The 23,774-nt window shown below is 44.2% G+C and overlaps 1 protein-coding gene across 1 annotated transcript in view; it reads left to right on the top strand.

Annotated features, from left to right (window-relative positions):
• Window positions 1-947: 947 nt before the first annotated feature.
• The window catches only part of LOC141273240 (solute carrier family 2, facilitated glucose transporter member 3-like), a 44,771-nt gene continuing 21,944 nt past the window's right edge, over window positions 948-23,774 (top strand). The window contains exons 1-2 of the mRNA XM_073684811.1: window positions 948-1,134; window positions 15,212-15,310. Coding sequence (XP_073540912.1) covers window positions 1,120-1,134; window positions 15,212-15,310 — 114 coding nt within the window. The 5' untranslated portion in view covers window positions 948-1,119. The remainder of the gene's footprint in view (window positions 1,135-15,211; window positions 15,311-23,774) is intronic.

Genomic DNA, 23,774 nt, shown 5'->3' with positions numbered 1-23,774 from the left:
ACACCGGTGCCGAGGGGCTGGATGTTATACACCGGTGGCGAGAGGCTGGATGTTATACACCGGTGCCGAGGGGCTGGATGTTATACACCGGTGCCGAGGGGCTGGATGTTATACACCGGTGCCGAGGGGCTGGATGTTATACACCGGTGCCGAGGGGCTGGATGTTATACACCGGTGGCGAGGGGCTGGATGTTATACACCGGTGGCGAGGGGCTGGATGTTATACACCGGTGGCGAGGGGCTGGATGTTATACACCGGTGGCGAGGGGCTGGATGTTATACACTGGTGGCGAGGGGCTGGATGTTATACACTGGTGGCGAGGGGCTGGATGTTATACACCGGTGGCGAGGGGCTGAATGTTATACACCGGTGGCGAGGGGCTGAATGTTATACACTGGTGGCGAGGGGCTGGATGTTATACACTGGTGGCGAGAGGCTGGATGTTATATACCGGTGGTGAGGGGCTGGATGTTATAGACCGGTGGCAAGGTACACTGGGGGCAATGGAACTGAAAGGCCACATGTCTTAATCAAATGATTTCAAGCAATGGTTGAAATACTCCTCTCCCTATAATATACACATATCTTGCACAAAGGCCCTTTACTGTAAGTGTCAACCCCTGCATGCACTTGTCCTTTACAACCAAAGTGTGGGATAAAGCAATTTTTTCTGCGAATTCATAGGTTCCTCTATCCTGCATTATTACTAATGTGATTTAGTTGTATCTTTCCTTTCTGCTTTAGAAATCACAATTTATGCAGCAGTGATGAACGTGCCCATGGCAGTTCCCTAAGAAATGTCATATAATTGAGGACCACTCTATATATACTTTGCGCAGCCGGTTTCTGATGGATATTTCATCACTGTCCATACGTAGACGGGAAGCTCAGAGCATGATCATTTAGTAATAACTAATAATGCAACAGACCCAGCCCTCAAAACCTATATATACACACACCCTCTCACATATTCCGAGAGTGTGAGTTAAGCAGCTCATAGAGCGGTGACCCTGGGAACGTCTGCACTACAGCAGACAGGACATAACTTGTTAAATTTGGCATGGTCCTTTGATTGTGGTTTTTGGATTTAACCCTACAAGGAGCAAAAAATCTGCAAGATGGAGCCTAAAAAGGTGAGTTATTGCCTTTTTTACTGCATATATGAGAGGCAACAGCTGCCATTAGATAATGTCATGGGCACTGTAGATCTGACTGCATATTTTTAATAATATAGTATTATGCAGAGTAGTGTAGTTGCTGCTGACGTGAAGGACTTTTGCAGGAAAGTCATTACTGCAGCACGAGTCCTGTGTGGAGAGCAGAGCGATTACTTGCAGAACTAGTATCTAATCCAACGTGTACATGGAGTATAGCGTGTACCACGGGGGCGATCGTCTCCGGCTACTTTCTACTATCTGAACCCTTGCCCTATAGGTGTTGAGTACGTATGTACCTATTAGAGCAGCTTTATCATTAGAATCCCACATAGCATGGAGCTCAGGAGGATGCAGCAATCTGCCACGATCTCCAGGGCATTTATTAAAAGGGCGACTCCAGCTTTGATAAATTGTGGTCAATTCAGTGAGACGATGGGCTCATTTTGTGCTGTCGAGGTTCTGAGCCCGAGAGATAACGTGCATTTTTACAGCTAAAAGGAGCCCTTTAAATATCTGCAGGAAGCAGAGAAGATGCAATGTAGTGATAATGTGCAGAGTAGATACATGTCCCCGGCCTGTGGGTATCAGCTCCTCCTGTTCTGGCTGATATTACACGGCTTCCTGTCCTCATCCACCTCCATCACTCAATCTCTCAGTCTCTTCATCTCACCAGTCTTGTGTTTTCTTGTATCTTCTTTTATTCTGCCTCATTCTTTCATGTTCTTCTGTTGCTCCTTCATTTCTCTATATGTATTTTATTATCTCAAATTTTTTGTCTCTTCCTATGTCTCATTCCCTCTGTCTCTCATTCTCTCTATCTTCTATGCTCTGTCTCTCCTATTCTCTTTTGTCTCTTCTCTCTATAGCACTCTATTATTTAATCATTCATGTGTCTCATTCTCTCTTTCACACTTTCTCTCTTATCCTTCCTTTACAACTTTCTAATTCTCTGTTGCATTTTTCATTGTCTCAGATCTCGGCCTCTTTTTCTTTCTGTCTCAGATCTCTGCCTCTTTTTCATTCTGTCTCAGATCTCGGCCTCTTTTTCATTGTTTCAGATCTCTGCCTCTTTTTCTTTCTGTTTCTCCTTCACTCTCTTTTATTGTCTGTCTTCTATTCTCAATCCTTCTCGCTCATACTCTCTGCAGCACTCTATCAGTCTCTTTTTATTGTTTTCCCTTCTCTCATTTGTTCTTATTCCCTTGCATTCTCTTTTTGTTTCTCATTCTCTCTGTAGCACTCTATCATTTTCTTTTTTTCCCGACTCTCTCATTCACTCTCTTTTATCCTCTCTCATATTGTTGCATTTTTCGTTCTCCCCCTTTTCACCTTCTTTTGTTGCTTTCTCCTTCTCTCTGTCATTATCTCTCGCTTATCCGCTCTCGTTCTCATTTTTTCGCGCCAGTCTTTGATGCAGGGTGCACATGAGTGACGCGCCCCTGGGCCTACTTGGTGTAGCGTTGCGCACGCGGGGACTACCCGGAGCCGGGCCTGTTGAGGGTAGTAGTCTCGTGGCGGTGACCCGGTCCGTGCCCAGGGAGTCAAACTGTGTGGCTGAGTATTAGCAGTAGATGTTGGACGACTACGCCACCCGTTGAATGCAGCTATGGAGCAGACCGCTGAGGCCGGTGGTACGATTGTGCAGCGTAGATGGTATAACCCCCAACGGGAGGGGTATGGCCTCAGGGCAGCCGACGTGGATGATGGGGGTAGCAGGAACCACTCAGAGACGATGCGGTGTAGTTCAGGGTCTTTACTGGTGATAAAGATAGACCCTCCCGGAGTACTGGCTAGCGATCGGGGCCTGGTCAGTCTTTGAGCAGATGGGATTTCCCCTGGCCAGGCGGAGTTGTAGGCCTCCCCAACTAATTGTACTCTTCTGGCTACCTTGCTAGAGGCGGGTAAAAGTAGCCCACGTCCCTGAGTGTACCGTGTGGTGCTCACCCGTATGGCCGGTGACTCGGGGCCTTCTAGTGGCTTCCGCTCCACGACGGCGGTGCTGGTCCCACGCGTGTGACCGTGCCTTCGGGTTTCTTGGCCAGAGGACCTGAAATCCCCTGCCGGTCGGTTTCTGCTGCTGGGTAAGGATTAGTCCCCACAGCCTCGGACTCCGGGTCCGGTGATTATTCTTCAATCAGGGCGAGCTCTACAGCTGCCAGCCCCTGATTCCTTGTAGCACTGCTCCCACTGAGCTCCTGATCTTTCTTTCCTATAGCTGCTCCTCTTCTCAACTCACTAACCCTGCCTCAGCCCCAGTTTTATATAGGGGAAGTTCTTCCCCTCCCAGGACTGGGCAGGAGGTGTGGCATGCATAGGATTCCTGACCAAGAGACCTCCCACCTGCTCTCAGACGTAATATCTCTATTACTGTGGCAACCAGACCCCTGGGGTGTCACATTCCCCCCTAGTAAAATTTAGTACTCCGGGAGTAAACATATTTTTGTAACATAACAAATTATAAACAGAAACAACGCAATAAAGAAAAACATTAGGATGGTCACGGCGTGTCCGCAACCGGGTGCAACTTTTGAGGAAAACAAAGGTGTCCATTTCACCAAAACAGGGAGACGTAACCAGGTAGGGGTCTGTCCTGCCCCGAGTCCTTATCAGTCTTTTAGTTCGTCCTGGGTTACGCTCCAACTATATACACAAAGGATTCCCGGTAAATCCACCAAAGACTCCTACAAATAACTAGAAACACATAATTATACACAAGCAACAATAAACAGGTAAACATTAATAAAATAGCTTGAACATTTAGATCCTCCACCGTACGGGCAACTGGCCTCTAGTGACCCTAGTGGACCTACGGAGCTGGTGACTGGTCCTGAGCTACAGGGTATAGGAGCTGTCAAGGGTAAACTGGGCAGCCGTCTACGGACTCTTTGGCTCACTAGGGGTATGGCAGGCTCACTATAAGCAGAGGGTTGATTCTCCTGGTCTGCTTGTGTGGGGTCTTCTGCCTCCTGGACCGGCTGTTCTTCCAGCTCTACCTGTGTCTCCGTAGGCACTTGGGATGCTGGTTGGAGGAACGTGAGGACGGGTACCACAACAGCACCATTGACTTGAGTCCAAGACCGGGGGAAGTCTCCGAGCACAGTACTAACCATATCTTCCCTTTCCTCTACGGGTCGAGGGTCTTCTTGTTCCTCTTCAGGGTTCCGTAGCTGTTCAGGACACTTCTTCAGGTGATCCCGAGATACAATGGCTGTGGTTTCCCCTCCGTCTTTACTGATTGTACAGATCTTTGGGTTGTCGTGGCTTGAGGGCAGTACGGTGTACGGGTCCTTCTCCCACTGGTCGTCCAACTTGTGGAGCCGTCTTTTCCTCTTCAAGACCTGCTCTCCGGGCACCAGGGGAACAGCGGGAGCATACTGGTTGTAAGTTTTCTCTTGTCTTTCCCTAGCTTGACAGAGACTTCGCTCCACGCTCTCCTGTACTTTCCGGTACTGCTGCTGCCTCTCTGTGTCCCAGTCTGCTTCTGGTGAAGTGTCCTCGGGTGTCAGGACTCCCATCTCCAGATCAACAGGAAGCTTACCAGGTCTTGCCCTCATTAGGTAAGCCGGGGTACAGTTGGTGGAACCTACAGGGATGTGGTTGTATAGGTCCACCAGGTCGAGCAGCTTTTCAGGCCACAGACTACGTTCTTCCAGGGGCAATGTTTTCAGAAGATCTATCACCACCTGGTTCATTTTCTCACAAAGTCCATTAGTTTGCGGGTGATAGGGTGTTGTTCTAATCTTCCGGCAGCCATACAGGGTGCAGAACTCCTGGAAGACTTCCGCTTCAAAGGCAGGCCCCTGGTCCGTCAGCACCTGCTCCGGGTATCCGTGCGGACGGCAGAAGTGCTGCTGGAAGGCTCTAGCTGCTGTTTGAGCCGTTAAGTCCTTGACGGGGACGACAACCAAGAACCGGGAGTAGTGATCCACGATGGTTAACGCGTAGACGTAGCCACTTCTGCTTGGGGTCAGTTTTACATGATCCAAGGCTACCAGTTCCAACGGCTGTCTGGTGATGATGGACTGCAGGGGAGTCTTCTGGCTGGCACGGTCCCTCCTTCTTAGGTTGCATGGGCCACAGTCTCTGCACCACCTCTCGATGGTTCCTCTCATGCCTACCCAATGGAACCGCCCGCGCAGCAGGAACTCCAGCTTCTTCCATCCGAAGTGCCCAGCTCCGTCGTGGTATGCCTCCATCACCATAGCTGCGTCTCTTCTTGGCACCACTACTTGCCAGATTAGTTCATGCGTCCGGGAGTTAACCATTCTGCGGCACAACTTCCCCTTGTAAAGGAACAGTCGACTCTTCTCAGCCCACAGTTGCTTGGCTTCCTCCGGAGCGTCTGGGTCAAGGCGTGCATCTGGCCGAGTCAGCATCTCCTTTACCAGTCGGACGGCAGGGTCACTGTCTTGCGTCTCCGCCCAGTTGTAATGAGGTAATGGGTTGAACGTAGCGGATTGCTTACTCCTTACACGGTGGGAATACTGGATAGTCCCATGACGGTGGAACGTGGGGAGTTCAACTTCTTCCAGTTCCTCTGAATCTTCCCCTACGTCCGGTAGGTTCGGCATCCTGGACAGGGCGTCCGCGTTGGTATTGGAGCGTCCTGCCCGGTATTTGATTGTAAACTCATAGTTGGACAAGCGGGCCATCCATCTCTGCTCTAGGGCACCGAGTCTTGCAGTGTCCAGGTGTGTCAACGGGTTGTTATCCGTGTACACGGTGAACCGGGAAGCAGCGAGGTAGTGCTTAAAGCGTTCGGTGACTGCCCACACCACTGCCAGGAACTCTAGCTTAAATGAGCTGTAATTCTCAGGGTTTCTTTCGGTGGGTCGCAGTTTCCGGCTGGCGTAAGCAATTACCCGTTCCCTCCCCTGCTGGATCTGGGACAGTACGGCTCCTAGCCCGATGTTACTGGCGTCGGTGTAGAGGATAAAGGGCTGGCTATAATCAGGGTACGCCAGGATTTCATCCCCCGTGAGGGCCATCTTCAGCTGGCGGAAGGACTTTTCTTCCAGCTTCTCCCATCTGAAGGGTGGCTTCTGGTTCTTGGCCTTCCTGGACTGGCCTATCAGGAGGTCCTGCATAGGAGCTGCCTTTTTGGTGAAACCGGGAATGAACCTTCGGTAGTAGCCTACCAACCCGAGGAACTGCCTCACTTCCTTTACGCTGGAGGGGCTTGGCCATTCCTTAATTGCGGTGATCTTATCAGGGTCGGGAGCCACTCCGTCAGCACTCACCACGTGTCCCAGGTACTGCACCTTTGGCTTCAGGAGGTGACACTTGGAGGGTTTCACCTTTAGGCCGTAACTTGCCAGAGCTTCGAACACTTCTGCCAGGTGTTTCAGGTGGTCCTCGTAGGTCTTGGAATAGACGATGACATCGTCCAGGTATAACAGGACCGTCTCAAAGTTTCGGTGTCCCAGACAGCATTCCATCAATCGCTGGAAGGTTCCTGGTGCGTTGCAGAGTCCGAACGGCATGCAGGTAAACTCGCTAAGTCCCATCGGGGTGGTGAATGCGGTCTTCTCCCGGTCCGCCTCTGCTACAGGAACCTGCCAGTACCCGCTAGTGAGATCCAAGGTGGAGAAGAAGTTAGCAGATTTTAAAGCAGCCAAAGACTCCTCTATTCTTGGTAAGGGGTACGCATCTTTGTGTGTGATACGGTTAATTTTCCGGTAATCTACACACATTCTCATGGTGTTGTCTTTCTTTTTGACCAAGACTAGTGGAGCTGCCCAGGGGCTACAGCTATCACTGATTACCCCAGCCTCCTTCATGTCTCTAAGCATCCCCTTGGCGTGTTGGTAGTGTGCAGGGGGTACGGGTCGATACCTCTCTTTTATGGGAGGATGGTCTCCCGTGGGGATGTGGTGTTCTACCCCCTTGACTCGCCCGAAGTCTAACGGGTGTTTACTAAACACTCTCTCGTACTCTCGAACCACCCGGTAGACTCCCTGTTTCTGGTGGGAGGGAGTGGAGTCAGTACCCAAATGTAGTTGCTGACACCAATCCTCCATTATTTTCGTAGAGCCGTTACCTTCCTCCGGGTGAGATGGAGGCAAGGGTTCCACAGACTGTATAGAATTTTGGTTGATAGTATATAATTTGGCTAGCGTAGCATACCGGGGCAGGTATACTTCCCTTTTCCCGATATTTATTATACGAACGGGCACCCTCCCATGGCGTACATCAACTACCCTCCGTGCTGTCAAAATGGTGGGCCTACTGTCTGAGTAGACTGGTTCTACCATGGCCTGGTAATCTCTACCTCTCAGACCAATAGCTGCCCGGCACCAAATCATCATTTCACTTTTCGGGGGCATGGCAATAGGGAAAGGGTCACACATTCTTACGCTACCAATCTCACCACCGGAGAGTTCCACCTGTTGCCGTCGCATCAGTGCCCGGATCTCTTTCTGGAGCACTCGCTGCTGGCCGGAGCTGGCGTTCTTGGCAACCTGCTGTAAAATGAAAATCACCTCTGCAAGACAATTTTCAATCACATTAGTTCCTAGAGTTATCTTTGGGTGACTCTCGCGCTTGTCAATGTCTACAATAATCAGTCCCTGTGCTGCCAGTTCGACTCTGCCGATTTTAATGGTCATTTCTTTAAATCCGATCTGTGGCACGGGCTGACCATTACTGGCGATGATACTCAAGTCGTCGTCTGGATAGCGGGTTATATCCGAGTCGTTCCAGTACTGCTTGAAGAGCACGTACGGGATGGTGGTGACCTGTGACCCGGTGTCCAGTAGGGCACTCATAGGGATGCCATCCAGTACCACAGGCAAGACTGGACGTCCTCCCACATATTTGTCGCGCCAGTTCGATGGGCCTGGTGATCTTTTTCCTGGGGGTTGGCCCTCTACCCCAGGTTGTGCCAGTTTAAAGGACAGTACCTTGCCATATGTCCGGGTTGATTGCAGCGGCGGCAGATAGGTTGTCCGTCCTCGTTGTACCGGTCGCTGGGTCTTCCTCTGGCCGGTGGGGTCCTCCTTGGTCGACGCCACGGGATGTCCTCCGGTCCGGATGCCAGCTGGATCTTCCCTGGAGTGGAAACCTGTAAAGACTGCACAGTTCGGGTTAGCGCAGCAACGCTTTTAGCTAGCTCTTGGACCTGATGGTGCAGGTCCGGAGCCGAGTCATTGTTCAAAGCCTGCGCATCAGCCCCCACAGGCCCTGCCGACAAGGGCGCCGCCTCCTGGTGGTAAGTGGTAGTAGGGCGCCTGTGGGTCACAACGCCACCCGGTGCCGGTTCTCGGAGCACCCGGATGGCTCTGTCCTTGAACTGTGCAAAGTCCAGATGAGGATCCTGTAAGGCTATGGCCCGCAACTGGGTTCGGTGGACATTGCAATATAGTCCCTCTATAAATTGCTCGGTCAACAGCCTGTCCTCGTTTCCCACGCTGTCAGGGTCGGTCTGCTTAATGGCTCTCAGGGCCTCTTGTAGGTTTAGTGCATAGTCCCTTATACTCTCATATGCTCGCTGCTTGCACCCATAGAATCTAAGCTTAATCTCGGCTGAGGTGCGGGTATCAAAGGTGTCCCTCAGCCGGGTTAGTATCCCTGCGACAGTCCTCCTCCCAGGTGGCCAGGACTTTACCTCCCTTTGGGCTGCCCCGGTTAGTTGGGCCACCAGGATGCTCACTTTTTGCTCTTCTGTGAGGGGGTACACCTGGAAGAGGCTATCCAGCTTTTCTTTAAAGTCATTCAGGGTATGTGACTCCCCTGAGTACTGGGGTAGCCAGGCTGCTCCCGGGATATAGGGCATGGTGAAAGGCATGACTGCAGCAGCGGTGGCGCTGGCGGGGGTTGAGGCAGTGAAGCTCTCCTCCGTATCCGACATCTTTCTCCCCCCCTAGTGGACCGTGGCCTACCTTGCGATGATCCTCTTCCGTAGGCCGCGGCTCCGCAGTGGATCGTCAGGGTTGAGGACCTTCCGTCGCGCTCCTGTGACGTCGGCGTCTGCTGGGCTCCTTCCAGGACCTTACGCAACGTCCTGACGTGAGGCGGGGCTTCAGTTCTCGCGCGCTTTCAGAGTCCACGCCCCTCTTCTTCCCGCGCAGCGTCTTCAAGATGGCGTCGGATGGCGGGAAAACTTCGCGGATGGCGGGAAGAAGGTAGAAGATGGCGCCGGATGGCGGGAAAACTTTGCGGATGGCGGGAAGAAGGTAGAAGATGGCGCCGGATGGCGGGAAACCTCCACGGATGGCGGGAATCTTCACCACTGGTAAGTTTGAACAGTCTTTTTCAGGCACGCAGTACCCGGTGGTTGCCGGCACGAAATCCTGCCGACTACGTCAAAGCTGACGCGCCCCTGGGCCTACTTGGTGTAGCGTTGCGCACGCGGGGACTACCCGGAGCCGGGCCTGTTGAGGGTAGTAGTCTCGTGGCGGTGACCCGGTCCGTGCCCAGGGAGTCAAACTGTGTGGCTGAGTATTAGCAGTAGATGTTGGACGACTACGCCACCCGTTGAATGCAGCTATGGAGCTGCCGCTGCAGGGCAGACCGCTGAGGCCGGTGGTACGATTGTGCAGCGTAGATGGTATAACCCCCAACGGGAGGGGTATGGCCTCAGGGCAGCCGACGTGGATGATGGGGGTAGCAGGAACCACTCAGAGACGATGCGGTGTAGTTCAGGGTCTTTACTGGTGATAAAGATAGACCCTCCCGGAGTACTGGCTAGCGATCGGGGCCTGGTCAGTCTTTGAGCAGATGGGATTTCCCCTGGCCAGGCGGAGTTGTAGGCCTCCCCAACTAATTGTACTCTTCTGGCTACCTTGCTAGAGGCGGGTAAAAGTAGCCCACGTCCCTGAGTGTACCGTGTGGTGCTCACCCGTATGGCCGGTGACTCGGGGCCTTCTAGTGGCTTCCGCTCCACGACGGCGGTGCTGGTCCCACGCGTGTGACCGTGCCTTCGGGTTTCTTGGCCAGAGGACCTGAAATCCCCTGCCGGTCGGTTTCTGCTGCTGGGTAAGGATTAGTCCCCACAGCCTCGGACTCCGGGTCCGGTGATTATTCTTCAATCAGGGCGAGCTCTACAGCTGCCAGCCCCTGATTCCTTGTAGCACTGCTCCCACTGAGCTCCTGATCTTTCTTTCCTATAGCTGCTCCTCTTCTCAACTCACTAACCCTGCCTCAGTCCCAGTTTTATATAGGGGAAGTTCTTCCCCTCCCAGGACTGGGCAGGAGGTGTGGCATGCATAGGATTCCTGACCAAGAGACCTCCCACCTGCTCTCAGACGTAATATCTCTATTACTGTGGCAACCAGACCCCTGGGGTGTCACATGAGCAATAAACGCCACTTTATGAATATGGTGCATTTTTCGGCTGCCATGCACCACCATCAACTGGAGTACATTTCTGTCGTCATTTTGAGGGGTGGGTGAATTGTGATTATTTTTTTGTCTCGCTCACGCCCCCTTCTGCTCTGCTTCACCCACTTTAGAAAAGTTAGGCAGAGCCGTCCAAAGCAAGTGTAACAGCAAAGTTTTTGCGCAACTGCAAGTTGCTTAAAAATTTTGCAACAGTTTTACGACAGAATTCTGGAGAAAACTGTTTGATGGATTTAGGACCAAGTGTTCAACTCAGGACATACCTGTCAAAATTTTATGAAGGGGCCTCAGGAAGATTGATCCTCCCATTTATGTAGGACGAATCCTTTACCTATAGTATGTAAATCATATATAGTACATATGACCCCCTAATAAACAAACACACTAGACCGCTAAACAAATACCGGGAATATGCGCTAAATAAAAATACAGACCCCAAACCAGAATCCCCTTTTATTTGAACATTTATGCAGATCCCAGGTCAGACCCCTTTTATCAAGACCCCAGCAAGCCCTTAATTCAGACCCCAGACCAGAACCCCCCACATAGAGACAGAGAAACCTTCTCATTTACAGACCCCAAATTACTTTCAGCCATTCACCTCTTCCTGCTCCTCTTCCCTCCGTTCCTCAGCGTTGCGGCAGACAACGTCCTTTCGCTGCATGGAGGGAACTGTAGGAACAGCGGGAGGAGAGTATGTTTGGTATCAGGAAATCTGATGGTTCTTTCAGGAGTCCTGGAGATCTTTTTTTCTGGAAGAGTTGAAGAACATAGTTCTCCTGGATGGAATTCTCCTGCTCTTTCTCAGCGAGGGATCTGTCATATAAAAACACAATGCATGAAACTCATATTTCCATTACAAAGATAATTCTGACACCACATTCTGTGTGGACAGTTATGTGGATGATGAGAATGAAAAATGGCTCCAACGTGGATCACCGAACAAACTCCTCGACTTTGATATGAATTGTGGAATTGTTTTATAAGAGATATGTAGAATTAGCAGCAATTCCAACAATAAGTATCAAAAATAAATTCCAGTAACGTACTGAAGTATTAATAAACCACAAACTAGTGAATTACAACTACCATCCAGATTGCTGGTAAGAGGAGAACGGCCAAGGATGAGGGCAGATTGCATGAGGGGAGGCGACTCAATGATGACTTACAACAAGAAGACAAGAAAGACAAGAATAGTTTCCCGAGCGCCTGACAATCGAACCTTGAAGAAGCCTATAAGAATGGCTTCACCAAGGAAATATTTGCCACTGTGAAACAAGTTAAAAAGCCTTTCTTAGCATACCAAGCAATCATCAAAGAGCAGTATGGCAGTGAAATTAGCAACCAGCAGGACATCAATCAGAGATGAGAGGAGCTTGACCATCAAGAGGAGTGCGGGGGACAAGAGGAACCAGAACCAAACCTATTGGAAAGTGAAGTGCTTCGGAAACTGAGGCAGCTGCCAAACAGCAAAGCACCTGGCATTGAGAGTAACCCGACAGAGCTGCTGAAATCATTCCCAAGAGCTGCACCGACAGCACAATTCCAGAAGATCTGGAGGACCTGCACTTGGCCAAAGGACCGGAATAGATCGGGTTTCTTCTCACTGTAGAAGAAAGGTGACGCCAGGGACTAAGCCAACTACAGAACAATCATCCTGATCGCCCATGCCAGCAAGGTGCTTGAAAAGGTCATCCTGAAGCAGCTTGGGCAACATCGTTGATAACTTTCTGATGTCCAAGTTGGGTTGTGTAAAGATAGAGGGACCCATGATCACATCGCAAACCATAAGGGCATCATTGAAAAGGCAAGGGCATACCAGAAGAAGCTCTACCTGAGCTTCATCTATTATACAAAGGCTTTTGCCAGTTTGAGTATGATAAGCTGCGGGAATGAGGTAGGAGTGCCGGCGCATATTATTAGGTTAATCAGGTCACTCTATGATGATCAAGAAGCTACAAAGTGAACTAGGTATGGAGATACAGAATTATTCAAGAAAGGGCACAAGACAAGGATGCATCAGCTCTCCTTTTCTTATCAAACTTTGGAAGATGGACTTAGATGATTCGAGTGTTGTGAAAATAGGTGGAAGAACCATCAACCATCTGAGATATGCAGATGATACAACCCTGTAAGCAGAAAGTGAGAAGGACCCAAAGAAACTAATCCTGAAAGCAGAAAGCGAGAACATCTGACTTTACCTAAGCATGAAGAAGACCAAATTCTTGACTGCCACCAGCGAGGAGGTCCACATAAAGATCTAGATTGAATAAATAGAAATGGTCAACAGCTTAGTTTTTTTTTGGGTCCCTAATTAATCACAATGGTGGCATGACAGCAGAGATCAAGCATCAATTACGACTGGGGTGTGCAGCCATGGTGAGAATGGACTGAATATGGAAGTCCAAGGACTTCTCAGTCACCATCAAACAAAGAGCGATTACACCCATTGTGTCCCTAATTGTGACATATGGTCATGAGACGTGGACACTCAGAAAAGCAGATAGAAGAAAAAAACGATGCCTTTGAGTTGTGGAGCAGGAGAAGACTTTCACGAATCCCATGGACAGTGAGGATCAGCAAAAAAGATGTTCCTGTAAGGCGAGATCACCAGATGGAAACTGACCTATTCTGGACACGTGCGGAGGGCAGGCTCACGAGAAAGGAGATGCTACTTGGAATGGTCAGTGGTAAATGGAAACATGGGAGATAGAAGACCCATTGGTTGGATACCACCAAGAATGACTTGGGAATGAACATCAAGCAATTGAAAGAAGCTGTGGGAAACAGGGATGCACGGCGAGAACTGGCCTCCACAATATCCAAGGGTCGGACACTACTGATCGGATAGAATCACAGTCATTACTAAAGATCAGTCGACAGCAATAAACCTGCTTTACAGATCACAGCAGTTTTTGTTTTTATAAATTATATAGACTAAAAAGGAAAAGTAAAAAAAAAGTCACGAAGATATTCTAAAAATGTGAGGGAAACATGTTTCACCATGAAAGTTCCGAAAGAATTCTTGTTTTAGCAAATTCCTCTGTTGTCAGCAAGAAGGGTTCTGTCCTTCATCTATCTCATCTTCCCATACAATGTGGCATCAAGAGTCCTGGCCGTGCCCAGAAGTCAGGAATTATCACATCTGCATATCACATAGAACATATAATTACCGCCAATTTACAGAGCAATTCCACCCGAATCATAAATTCACAAGTCAGTAGGAACACAAGGAGTTAGTGCACTATGCGAGGCACCAGAGGTAAACTAAATAATAGTCAATAAACAGTTTGAGATTGCTGCAAACAGCAATAGGACATAATCAGCAGTCCCATGTAAATTTTCAAGCTTTGATTGCAGTAATTCTTTAAGTTAATTAATGCAAATTTTTTTCCCATGCCTTTAAATATGTTGTGTACATTTATGCAGATTCCTCAGCGTGGCTCAGAGATTTTACATTCTGTCTCCATCACTGCCTTAAAGTAATCGCATGATATGTGGAAATCACATCTGAGAGCCAAAAGCCTATTTAATGATGCATACAGAGCGCCACCTACAGGCGGAGACAAGGAAGAGCAGAAACGTTTTTTTGTTTTTTATAGAAAACAAACTTTGTTCTTTAGCGCCAGATATTCCTCAAGAGGTGTGACATAGTGTATACCGCAGATTATAAGGCCAATCATGGTTCTATCCCTACTTGGAAGCTGACATTAGAAAAAAGTAGTTTTAAAAAAAAAACAACAACGCTGGATTCAGGAGAACAGCGACATTTGCACCAGGTAAAAAAAAAACAAGTGGAAGGTCTTCTTTAAAGTAATCACCACCTGTACTACATATCTGGCATAGTCAGAGGTGTCAGCAGGAATCTATGAGATACTCTGCTTATTATGGATACAGAGGCGCTCAACTGATTGGACGCTGGTGATCAGTCTTATTGTCCCTGCAGCTCCCCTAGAGGGAAAACAAGGTATTACACTGTGTCAGTAAAAAGTATACAGGGATGATGACTTATGTATTGAGTTGCTAGTGTAATAGCTATATGCAATCAGAAATCTCATCCTGACAAATATAAGATCACTGGGGGTCCGAAAGTGTGAAGAAATCGGTAGTGATCATGCTTGACCACTGACAACCCCCTTAAGAACCCCTCTCTTTTAAAGGGAATTTGTCACTAGGTTTAAGCCACCTAATCTGAGAGCAGCATGATGTAGAAACAGAGACCCTGATTCCAGTGATGTATCACTTACTGGGCTGCTTGCTGTAGTTTTGATAAAAATCACAGTATTTTCAGCAGACTATTACCACTACAGGACTAGTAAACCTGCTGACAAGAGAACTATGACTGTGTAGCCCCGCCCCCCACCACTGATTTGCAGCTTTCTGCCTATGCACAGTGTACACAAAAAGTGGCCAATCAGTTGTGTGGGCGGGGTTATACAGAGCTCAGCATTCAGAGAACTGCCAGATTTGCTGCGGATAAAAGAGTGACTTTATCAAAACTGCAGCAAGAATCTCAGTATGTGACACATCACTGGAATCAGGGTCTCTACCTCTACATTACGTTGGGGGAAGCAAAAACTTGGTGACAGATTCTCTTTAAAGAATATAAAAAATATAGTTAATTAAATAAATGCGGAAAGAAATAGAACGAATATATTTTTCCTTTTTGAATTAAGTAAAGAATATATAATATATCTCCTTTGTCTCTCTGCAGGGAGGTCTCACGTGTTCCTTGGCTTTCGCTGTAATTGTGGCAGCAATTGGTTCCCTGCAGTTTGGATACAACACAGGAGTCATCAACGCTCCAGAAGAGGTAAAGGGAACGAGTCCAGCAGAAACGCTAATGATGCTGTCAACATGAAGGATCCGATAAACATGTATCATTAAAAATGTCCTCCTATTATCAATCCAAGGAGAAGAAAGATTTCATATTCTCTTGAAGGAACTTTCTCATGTGCTTAGTGTTACCCCATTCTGAGCTACAACCTAGGATGAGGGTCCCCCCAAGAGGAATAAAAGAAGGAAATAACATTCAATCTAACATAGAAAAGTAATAACTACAAAACACTACTACAACCACAGCAAATAATAAAATATTGCTACATATTGTAATACTGCCCCTATGTACAAGAATATAACTACTATAATACTGCCCCTATGTACAAGAATATAACTACTATAATACTGCCCCTATGTACAAGAATATAACTACTATAATACTGCTCCTATGTACAAGAATATAACTACTATAATACTGCCCCTATGTACAAGAATATAACTACTATAATACTGCTCCCTATGTACAAGAATATAACTACTATAATACTGCTCCCTATGTACAAGAATATAACTACTATAATACTGCCCCCTATGTACAAGAATATAACTACTATAATACTGCCCCCTATGTACAAGAATATAACTACTATAATACTGCCTCTATGTACAAGAATATAACTACTATAATACTGCTCCTATGTACAACAATATAACTACTATAATACTGCTCCTATGTACAAGAATATAACTACTATAATACTGCTCCTATGTACAAGAATATAACTACTATAATACTGCTCCTGTGTACAAGAATATAACTACTATAATACTGCCCCTATGTACAAGAATATAACTACTATAATACTGCCCCCTATGTACAAGAATATAACTACTATAATACTGCCCCCTATGTACAAGAATATAACTACTATAATACTGCTCCTATGTACAAGAATATAACTACTATAATACTGCCCCCTATGTACAAGAATATAACTACTATAATACTGCTCCTGTGTACAAGAATATAACTACTATAATACTGCCCCTATGTACAAGAATATAACTACTATAATACTGCCCCCTATGTACAAGAATATAACTACTATAATACTGCCCATATGTACAAGAATATAACTACTATAATACTACCCCTATGTACAAGAATATAACTACTATAATACTGCCCCCTATGTACAAGAATATAACTACTATAATACTGCTCCTATGTACAAGAATATAACTACTATAATACTGCTCCTATGTACAAGAATATAACTACTATAATACTGCTCCTATGTACAAGAATATAACTACTATAATACTACCCCTATGTACAAGAATATAACTACTATAATACTGCCCCTATGTACAAGAATATGATTACTATAATACTGCTCCTATGTACAAGAATATAACTACTATAATACTGCCCCTATGTACAAGAATATAACTACTATAATACTGCCCCCTATGTACAAGAATATAACTACTATAATACTGCCCATATGTACAAGAATATAACTACTATAATACTACCCCTATGTACAAGAATATAACTACTATAATACTACCCCCTATGTACAAGAATATAACTACTATAATACTGCTCCTATGTACAAGAATATAACTACTATAATACTGCTCCTATGTACAAGAATATAACTACTATAATACTACCCCTATGTACAAGAATATAACTACTATAATACTGCCCCTATGTACAAGAATATGATTACTATAATACTGCTCCTATGTACAAGAATATAACTACTATAATACTGCCCCTATGTACAAGAATATAACTACTATAATACTGCTCCTATGTACAAGAATATAATTACTATAATACTGCTCTTATGTACAGGAATATAACTACTATAATACTGCTCCTATGTACAAGAATATAACTACTATAATACTGCCCCCTATGTACAAGAATATAACTACTATAATACTGCTCCTATGTACAAGAATATAACTACTATAATACTGCTCCTATGTACAAGAATATAACTACTATAATACTACCCCTATGTACAAGAATATAACTACTATAATACTGCCCCTATGTACAAGAATATGATTACTATAATACTGCTCCTATGTACAAGAATATAACTACTATAATACTGCCCCTATGTACAAGAATATAACTACTATAATACTGCTCCTATGTACAAGAATATAATTACTATAATACTGCTCTTATGTACAGGAATATAACTACTATAATACTGCTCCTATGTACAAGAATATAACTACTATAATACTGCTCCTATGTACAAGAATATAGCTGCTATAATACTGCTCCTATATTCAAGAATATTACTACTATAATGCTGCCTCTATGTATAAGAATATAACTACTATAATACTGCCTCTATGTACAAGAATATAACTACTATAATACTGCTCCTATGTACAAGAATATAACTACTATAATACTGCTCCTATGTACAAGAATATAACTACTATAATACTGCTCCTATGTACAAGAATATAACTACTATAATACTGCTCCTATATGCAAGAATATAACTACTATAATACTGCTCCTATATGCAAGAATATAACTACTATAATACTGCTCCTATATACAAGAATATAACTACTATACTGCTGCCTCTATGTATAAGAATATAACTACTATAATACTGCTCCTATGTACAAGAATATAACTACTATAATACTGCCCCCTATGTACAAGAATATAACTACTATAATACTGCACATATGTACAAGAATATAACTACTATACTGCTGCCTCTATGTATAAGAATATAACTACTATAATACTGCCCCTATGTACAAGAATATAACTACTATAATACTGCTCCTATGTACAAGAATATAACTACTATAATACTGCCCCTATGTACAAGAATATAACTACTATAATACTGCTCCCTATGTACAAGAATATAACTACTATAATACTGCCCCCTATGTACAAGAATATAACTACTATAATACTGCCTCTATGTACAAGAATATAACTACTATAATACTGCTCCTATGTACAACAATATAACTACTATAATACTGCTCCTATGTACAACAATATAACTACTATAATACTGCTCCTATGTACAAGAATATAACTACTATAATACTGCTCCTGTGTACAAGAATATAACTACTATAATACTGCCCCTATGTACAAGAATATAACTACTATATTACTGCCCCCTATGTACAAGAATATAACTACTATAATACTGCCCCCTATGTACAAGAATATAACTACTATAATACCGCTCCTATGTGCAAGAATATAACTACTATAATACTGCTCCTATGTACAAGAATATAACTACTATAATACTGCTCCTATGTACAAGAATATAACTACTATAATACTGCTCCTGTGTACAAGAATATAACTACTATAATACTGCCCCTATGTACAAGAATATAACTACTATAATACTGCCCCCTATGTACAAGAATATAACTACTATAATACTGCCCATATGTACAAGAATATAACTACTATAATACTGCTCCTATGTACAAGAATATAACTACTATAATACTACCCCTATGTACAAGAATATAACTACTATAATACTGCCCCCTATGTACAAGAATATAACTACTATAATACTGCTCCTATGTACAAGAATATAACTACTATAATACTGCTCCTATGTACAAGAATATAACTACTATAATACTACCCCTATGTACAAGAATATAACTACTATAATACTGCCCCTATGTACAAGAATATGATTACTATAATACTGCTCCTATGTACAAGAATATAACTGCTATAATACTGCCCCTATGTACAAGAATATAACTACTATAATACTGCTCCTATGTACAGGAATATAATTACTATAATACTGCTCTTATGTACATGAATATAACTACTATAATACTGCTCCTATGTACAAGAATATAACTACTATAATACTGCTCCTATATGCAAGAATATAACTACTATAATGCTGCCTCTATGTATAAGAATATAACTACTATAATACTGCCTCTATGTACAAGAATATAACTACTATAATACTGCTCCTATATTCAAGAATATTACTACTATAATGCTGCCTCTATGTATAAGAATATAACTACTATAATACTGCCTCTATGTACAAGAATATAACTACTATAATACTGCTCCTATGTACAAGAATATAACTACTATAATACTGCTCCTATGTACAAGAATATAACTACTATAATACTGCTCCTATGTACAAGAATATAACTACTATAATACTGCTCCTATATGCAAGAATATAACTACTATAATACTGCTCCTATATGCAAGAATATAACTACTATAATACTGCTCCTATATACAAGAATATAACTACTATACTGCTGCCTCTATGTATAAGAATATAGCTACTATAATACTGCTCCTATGTACAAGAATATAACTACTATAATACTGCTCCTATGTACAAGAATATAACTACTATAATACTGCCCCCTATGTACAAGAATATAACTACTATAATACTGCACATATGTACAAGAATATAACTTCTATAATACTGCCCCTGTGTACAAGAATATAACTACTATAATACTGCTCCCTATGTACAAGAATATAACTACTATAATACTGCTCCTATGTACAAGAATATAACTACTATAATACTGCTCCTATGTACAAGAATATAACTACTATAATACTGCTCCTATATGCAAGAATATAACTACTATAATACTGCTCCTATATGCAAGAATATAACTACTATAATACTGCTCCTATATACAAGAATATAACTACTATACTGCTGCCTCTATGTATAAGAATATAACTACTATAATACTGCTCCTATGTACAAGAATATAACTACTATAATACTGCCCCCTATGTACAAGAATATAACTACTATAATACTGCACATATGTACAAGAATATAACTTCTATAATACTGCCCCTGTGTACAAGAATATAACTACTATAATACTGCTCCCTATGTACAAGAATATAACTTCTATAATACTGCCAAATGTACAAGCATATAATTACATCATATTGCCATCTATATACAATAATATTACCGCTATATTACCATCTCATTTAACCACTATGATACTAGTCCTGTATGATTCCTGTGACCGTTCCTGACGGTAATAGATCTTCCTGGCTCCCATTCCTCACAGGCTGCTGGTTGTCTGTATATGGAATGAATGGGTTTCAGGCTTCAGCATTTTACAGTTACATTTTTGTTTGGATTCTTGAACATTCCTGTCGTCCTAACATCACAGAATGTTCTGGAATATACTAACACAGGAAAACTACTGACACTAGACAAAAACATAAACCTTTGGTGATATATAGCAAAAGGAGGGTGACTTGGAATTCTGCTTCCCAGGAGGGGCTTTAGACTTGGTGACTTGTAGACAGTCTCTGAGTTGACGTTTTCTCCCCATAATCAGTGCAGATTCTCTTATGTGATATGAACTGATTGCTTTGATTGCTTTTCCCCCCAGCTGCTATTTGCACATAGTTCTGTACAATGGTTAGAGACCACAAAGCAAATATGTTACATAAAAAGTTTAGTTTCTTAGGAATAAGAAAAATCAAAACAAGCTGCAAAAATAGTGAAGAAACTGCAGTATCAAGAGCCTGTAAAAAGGTCGACAAGATACTGTTCATAAGAAACGGAAGAAAAAATATTGTTACTTAAGTGAGCTGACATATATGTGGAATGTGTATTCTGTATGTATACTGTGTATATTGTGTGTACTTTGTATATAACTGTGTACTGTTTGTGTGTAATGTGTGTTTACGTATATGTGTGTACTGTGTATATTGTCGTATTTTATATATGTGTGTGTAATGTTTATGAGTGTATATGTGTGCAGTTTGAGTATTGTAAATGTGTGCTCTGTATATCATATATACGCGTGTACTATGTGAGTGGTGTATTTCTACTGTATGTATTGTATACACTGTAATGGTGTATTGTGTTCACTATGAATATGTGTGTGTATATATATATATATATATATGTGTGTATGTATATATATGTGTATATATATATATATATATATATATATATATATATATATATATATATATATATATGTAACAATGGCATGTACAAGTTTGGTCACCCCTAGTTAAAATTACCGTTATTGTGAGTAGTTAAGCTAGTTGAAGATGAAATCATCTCTAAAGGGCCTAAAGTTAAAGATGACACGTTTCCTTTGTATTTTAGACAAAAATATATATATTTTCATCTTTTACATTTTAAAAATTACAAAAAGGTTGGTTAGCACCTAGTAGCGCCCCCTTTTGCAAGTATCACAGTGTTAGGATCATTCAGCCATGGAGGGTCCTTGTTGGAGTCGGGGTATCCCCGTAACAAGAAATACACAGACACGTAGTGTATAATCAAGTACTGGGAAGCCCCTGAGCGCGTCTGCCTCTATAGGTGCTGTCCCTTTATTTATACTAATAATCATAGTTTTTTTGTCACACATGCGCAGTAAAATGCCTTTGTTTCACAAGCAGTGAAATGATGATTCATAACAGTGGAATGTTGATAAGAAAGTTTCATAAGCAGAAAAGTGATAATTCATAGCAGTAGAAGGTTGCTGAGACAGCTAAAAACAAGTTACAATCTAATTTCTGGGCGTCAGTCCAAATGTCCAGATAAGGGAAGAATAACTTCATCTGTGTCTTACATCGTAGTCTTGGGTGAAGTATAACTCCTATCATCCTCTCAGTCCCCCCTTTGATTCTTCCTTATGGACTTTTGGTAGAAAACCTGGTCCGGGAGTTCTTTTCTTTCATATTCTTGAGTCCGTGTTACAAAGCTTATTTATGCATATTAAAATAATTTTTAATCCTATTTTAAACACTACATATATGACTACTATAATTAGCACAATCTGTAATATACCTTGCAGAATTCCAGCCACCCAACCTCCAATACCCTTAAACCAGTTCTTTGGGTTGAGAAAGGAGAAGGTGTCTGACCACCAGCTATCTTTATTTTGGTCATTGTGTCTGTCATATTCATCCCGTAATCGTTGTATATCTGCCAGCTTGAACCTCATACTCATTGTACTGTTTGGATCTATGTAATTGTAGCACCCTGAGGATTCGGCTGCTACAGGGGTATTGCACCTCAACCCAGAGGTGTGATATTCCACTCCCGGGTAAGGATGGAGTGTGGATCTGAGCTCGGTAGGCTGCATGCACTACACACATCCCATTTCCGAGGAGCAGACCGACGGTACTCCCACTTAGAAATGTGCAGGTACGACCGAGTCTGTTCCTGGCTGGAGTGGGAGGGGGGTGGAACATCCCAAGTAGTGTAGGGGCAGATAGGGGGAGCAGCCTGGGTAAAGATAGGAGCTCATTGGGTGCTGGTCACCTGAGCTCACACATAGAGGGTGTATATAAGGTGGGCACCAACTAAGAACAGGGTCAGTTGCAGAGAGAAAGTCAGCGAGCGGAGGAGAAGAGAGACCCAGAGTGAGAGAGGAGAGAGAGAGACCCAGAGGGGGAAACAGAAGAAAGGACTCTAAGACCCCAAATTAAATCCCCGGGTGAAGAGTCGGCGCAGGGTACCGGAACCCAAGCTGGTGGGGGCAAAAACACACCCCAGCCAGAGACCGGAGGCCGTGGGCAGCGTTTGCCACGGCCACCCACCACATCCACCACGAAGGCACACCACGTGGAGGGTCAGGGAACCCAAGGCCAAGGGTCTCCCAACAGAAGGCCCGAGGGAGCTGGACCTGGGTGGATCTCTGGTGGGGACGGCCAGAGGAAAGGACAGAAGGAGAGCTCAGGGGCACGCTCCGGACTTATTTGGGGGTTGGCTGGATCCAGAACCTGGTGGACGCAGCACGGCTCGGGAGGTCACTCGAAGCTGGAGTGACCAGAACATCAGCAGTGAGTAAACATCCTAAACTGCATAACCCGACTCTGTCTCTGATTGCCGTCTACACTGCATCACCACAACCCCCATCCTCTGCACCTGATCCCCCTGAGGCTATACCCCACCCGTTGGGGGTTATACCACCAAAAGCTGCACCTACACCATCAGCCTCAGCGGACCCTGCTGCAGCGGCGGCCATAGTGACCGCAATACAACGGGTGGCGTAGTCGACAATAAAGAACTTTATAACATCTGTAGGACTGCCACATACAACTGAGTTTGACACCCTGGGCACGGACCGGGTCACAGCCACTCGGAAGACTACAACTCCCATCTGATCCGGCTCCGGATATTCCCACTAAAGAATATGGCCCAGGGGGCGCGTCATAATGACAACAGGTTGGACCAATAATTTGACACATTCCTCCCTGGGCCGCAGTTAGGTAGTCTAACACTACAGTATGTTGATTAGTAACAATTATAAGTTGATTTTGTACAGCTATACTAGTATTAAGTATATCCATAATATCCCATATCTGATCATCTAGATAGTCGGTGGCCTGAACTAATTTATCCCACATCTGCATCAACATTGGATACACAAAGAAAGTGCTGAATATTTTATTA

Source organism: Phyllobates terribilis, unplaced genomic scaffold (genome assembly GCF_046119375.1).
Source record: "Phyllobates terribilis strain yellow unplaced genomic scaffold, ASM4611937v1 Scaffold_5__5_contigs__length_657084704, whole genome shotgun sequence".
In the NCBI taxonomy this organism is placed as follows: Eukaryota; Metazoa; Chordata; class Amphibia; order Anura; family Dendrobatidae; genus Phyllobates; species Phyllobates terribilis.
This window is presented reverse-complemented; position numbering and strand designations above follow the sequence as displayed.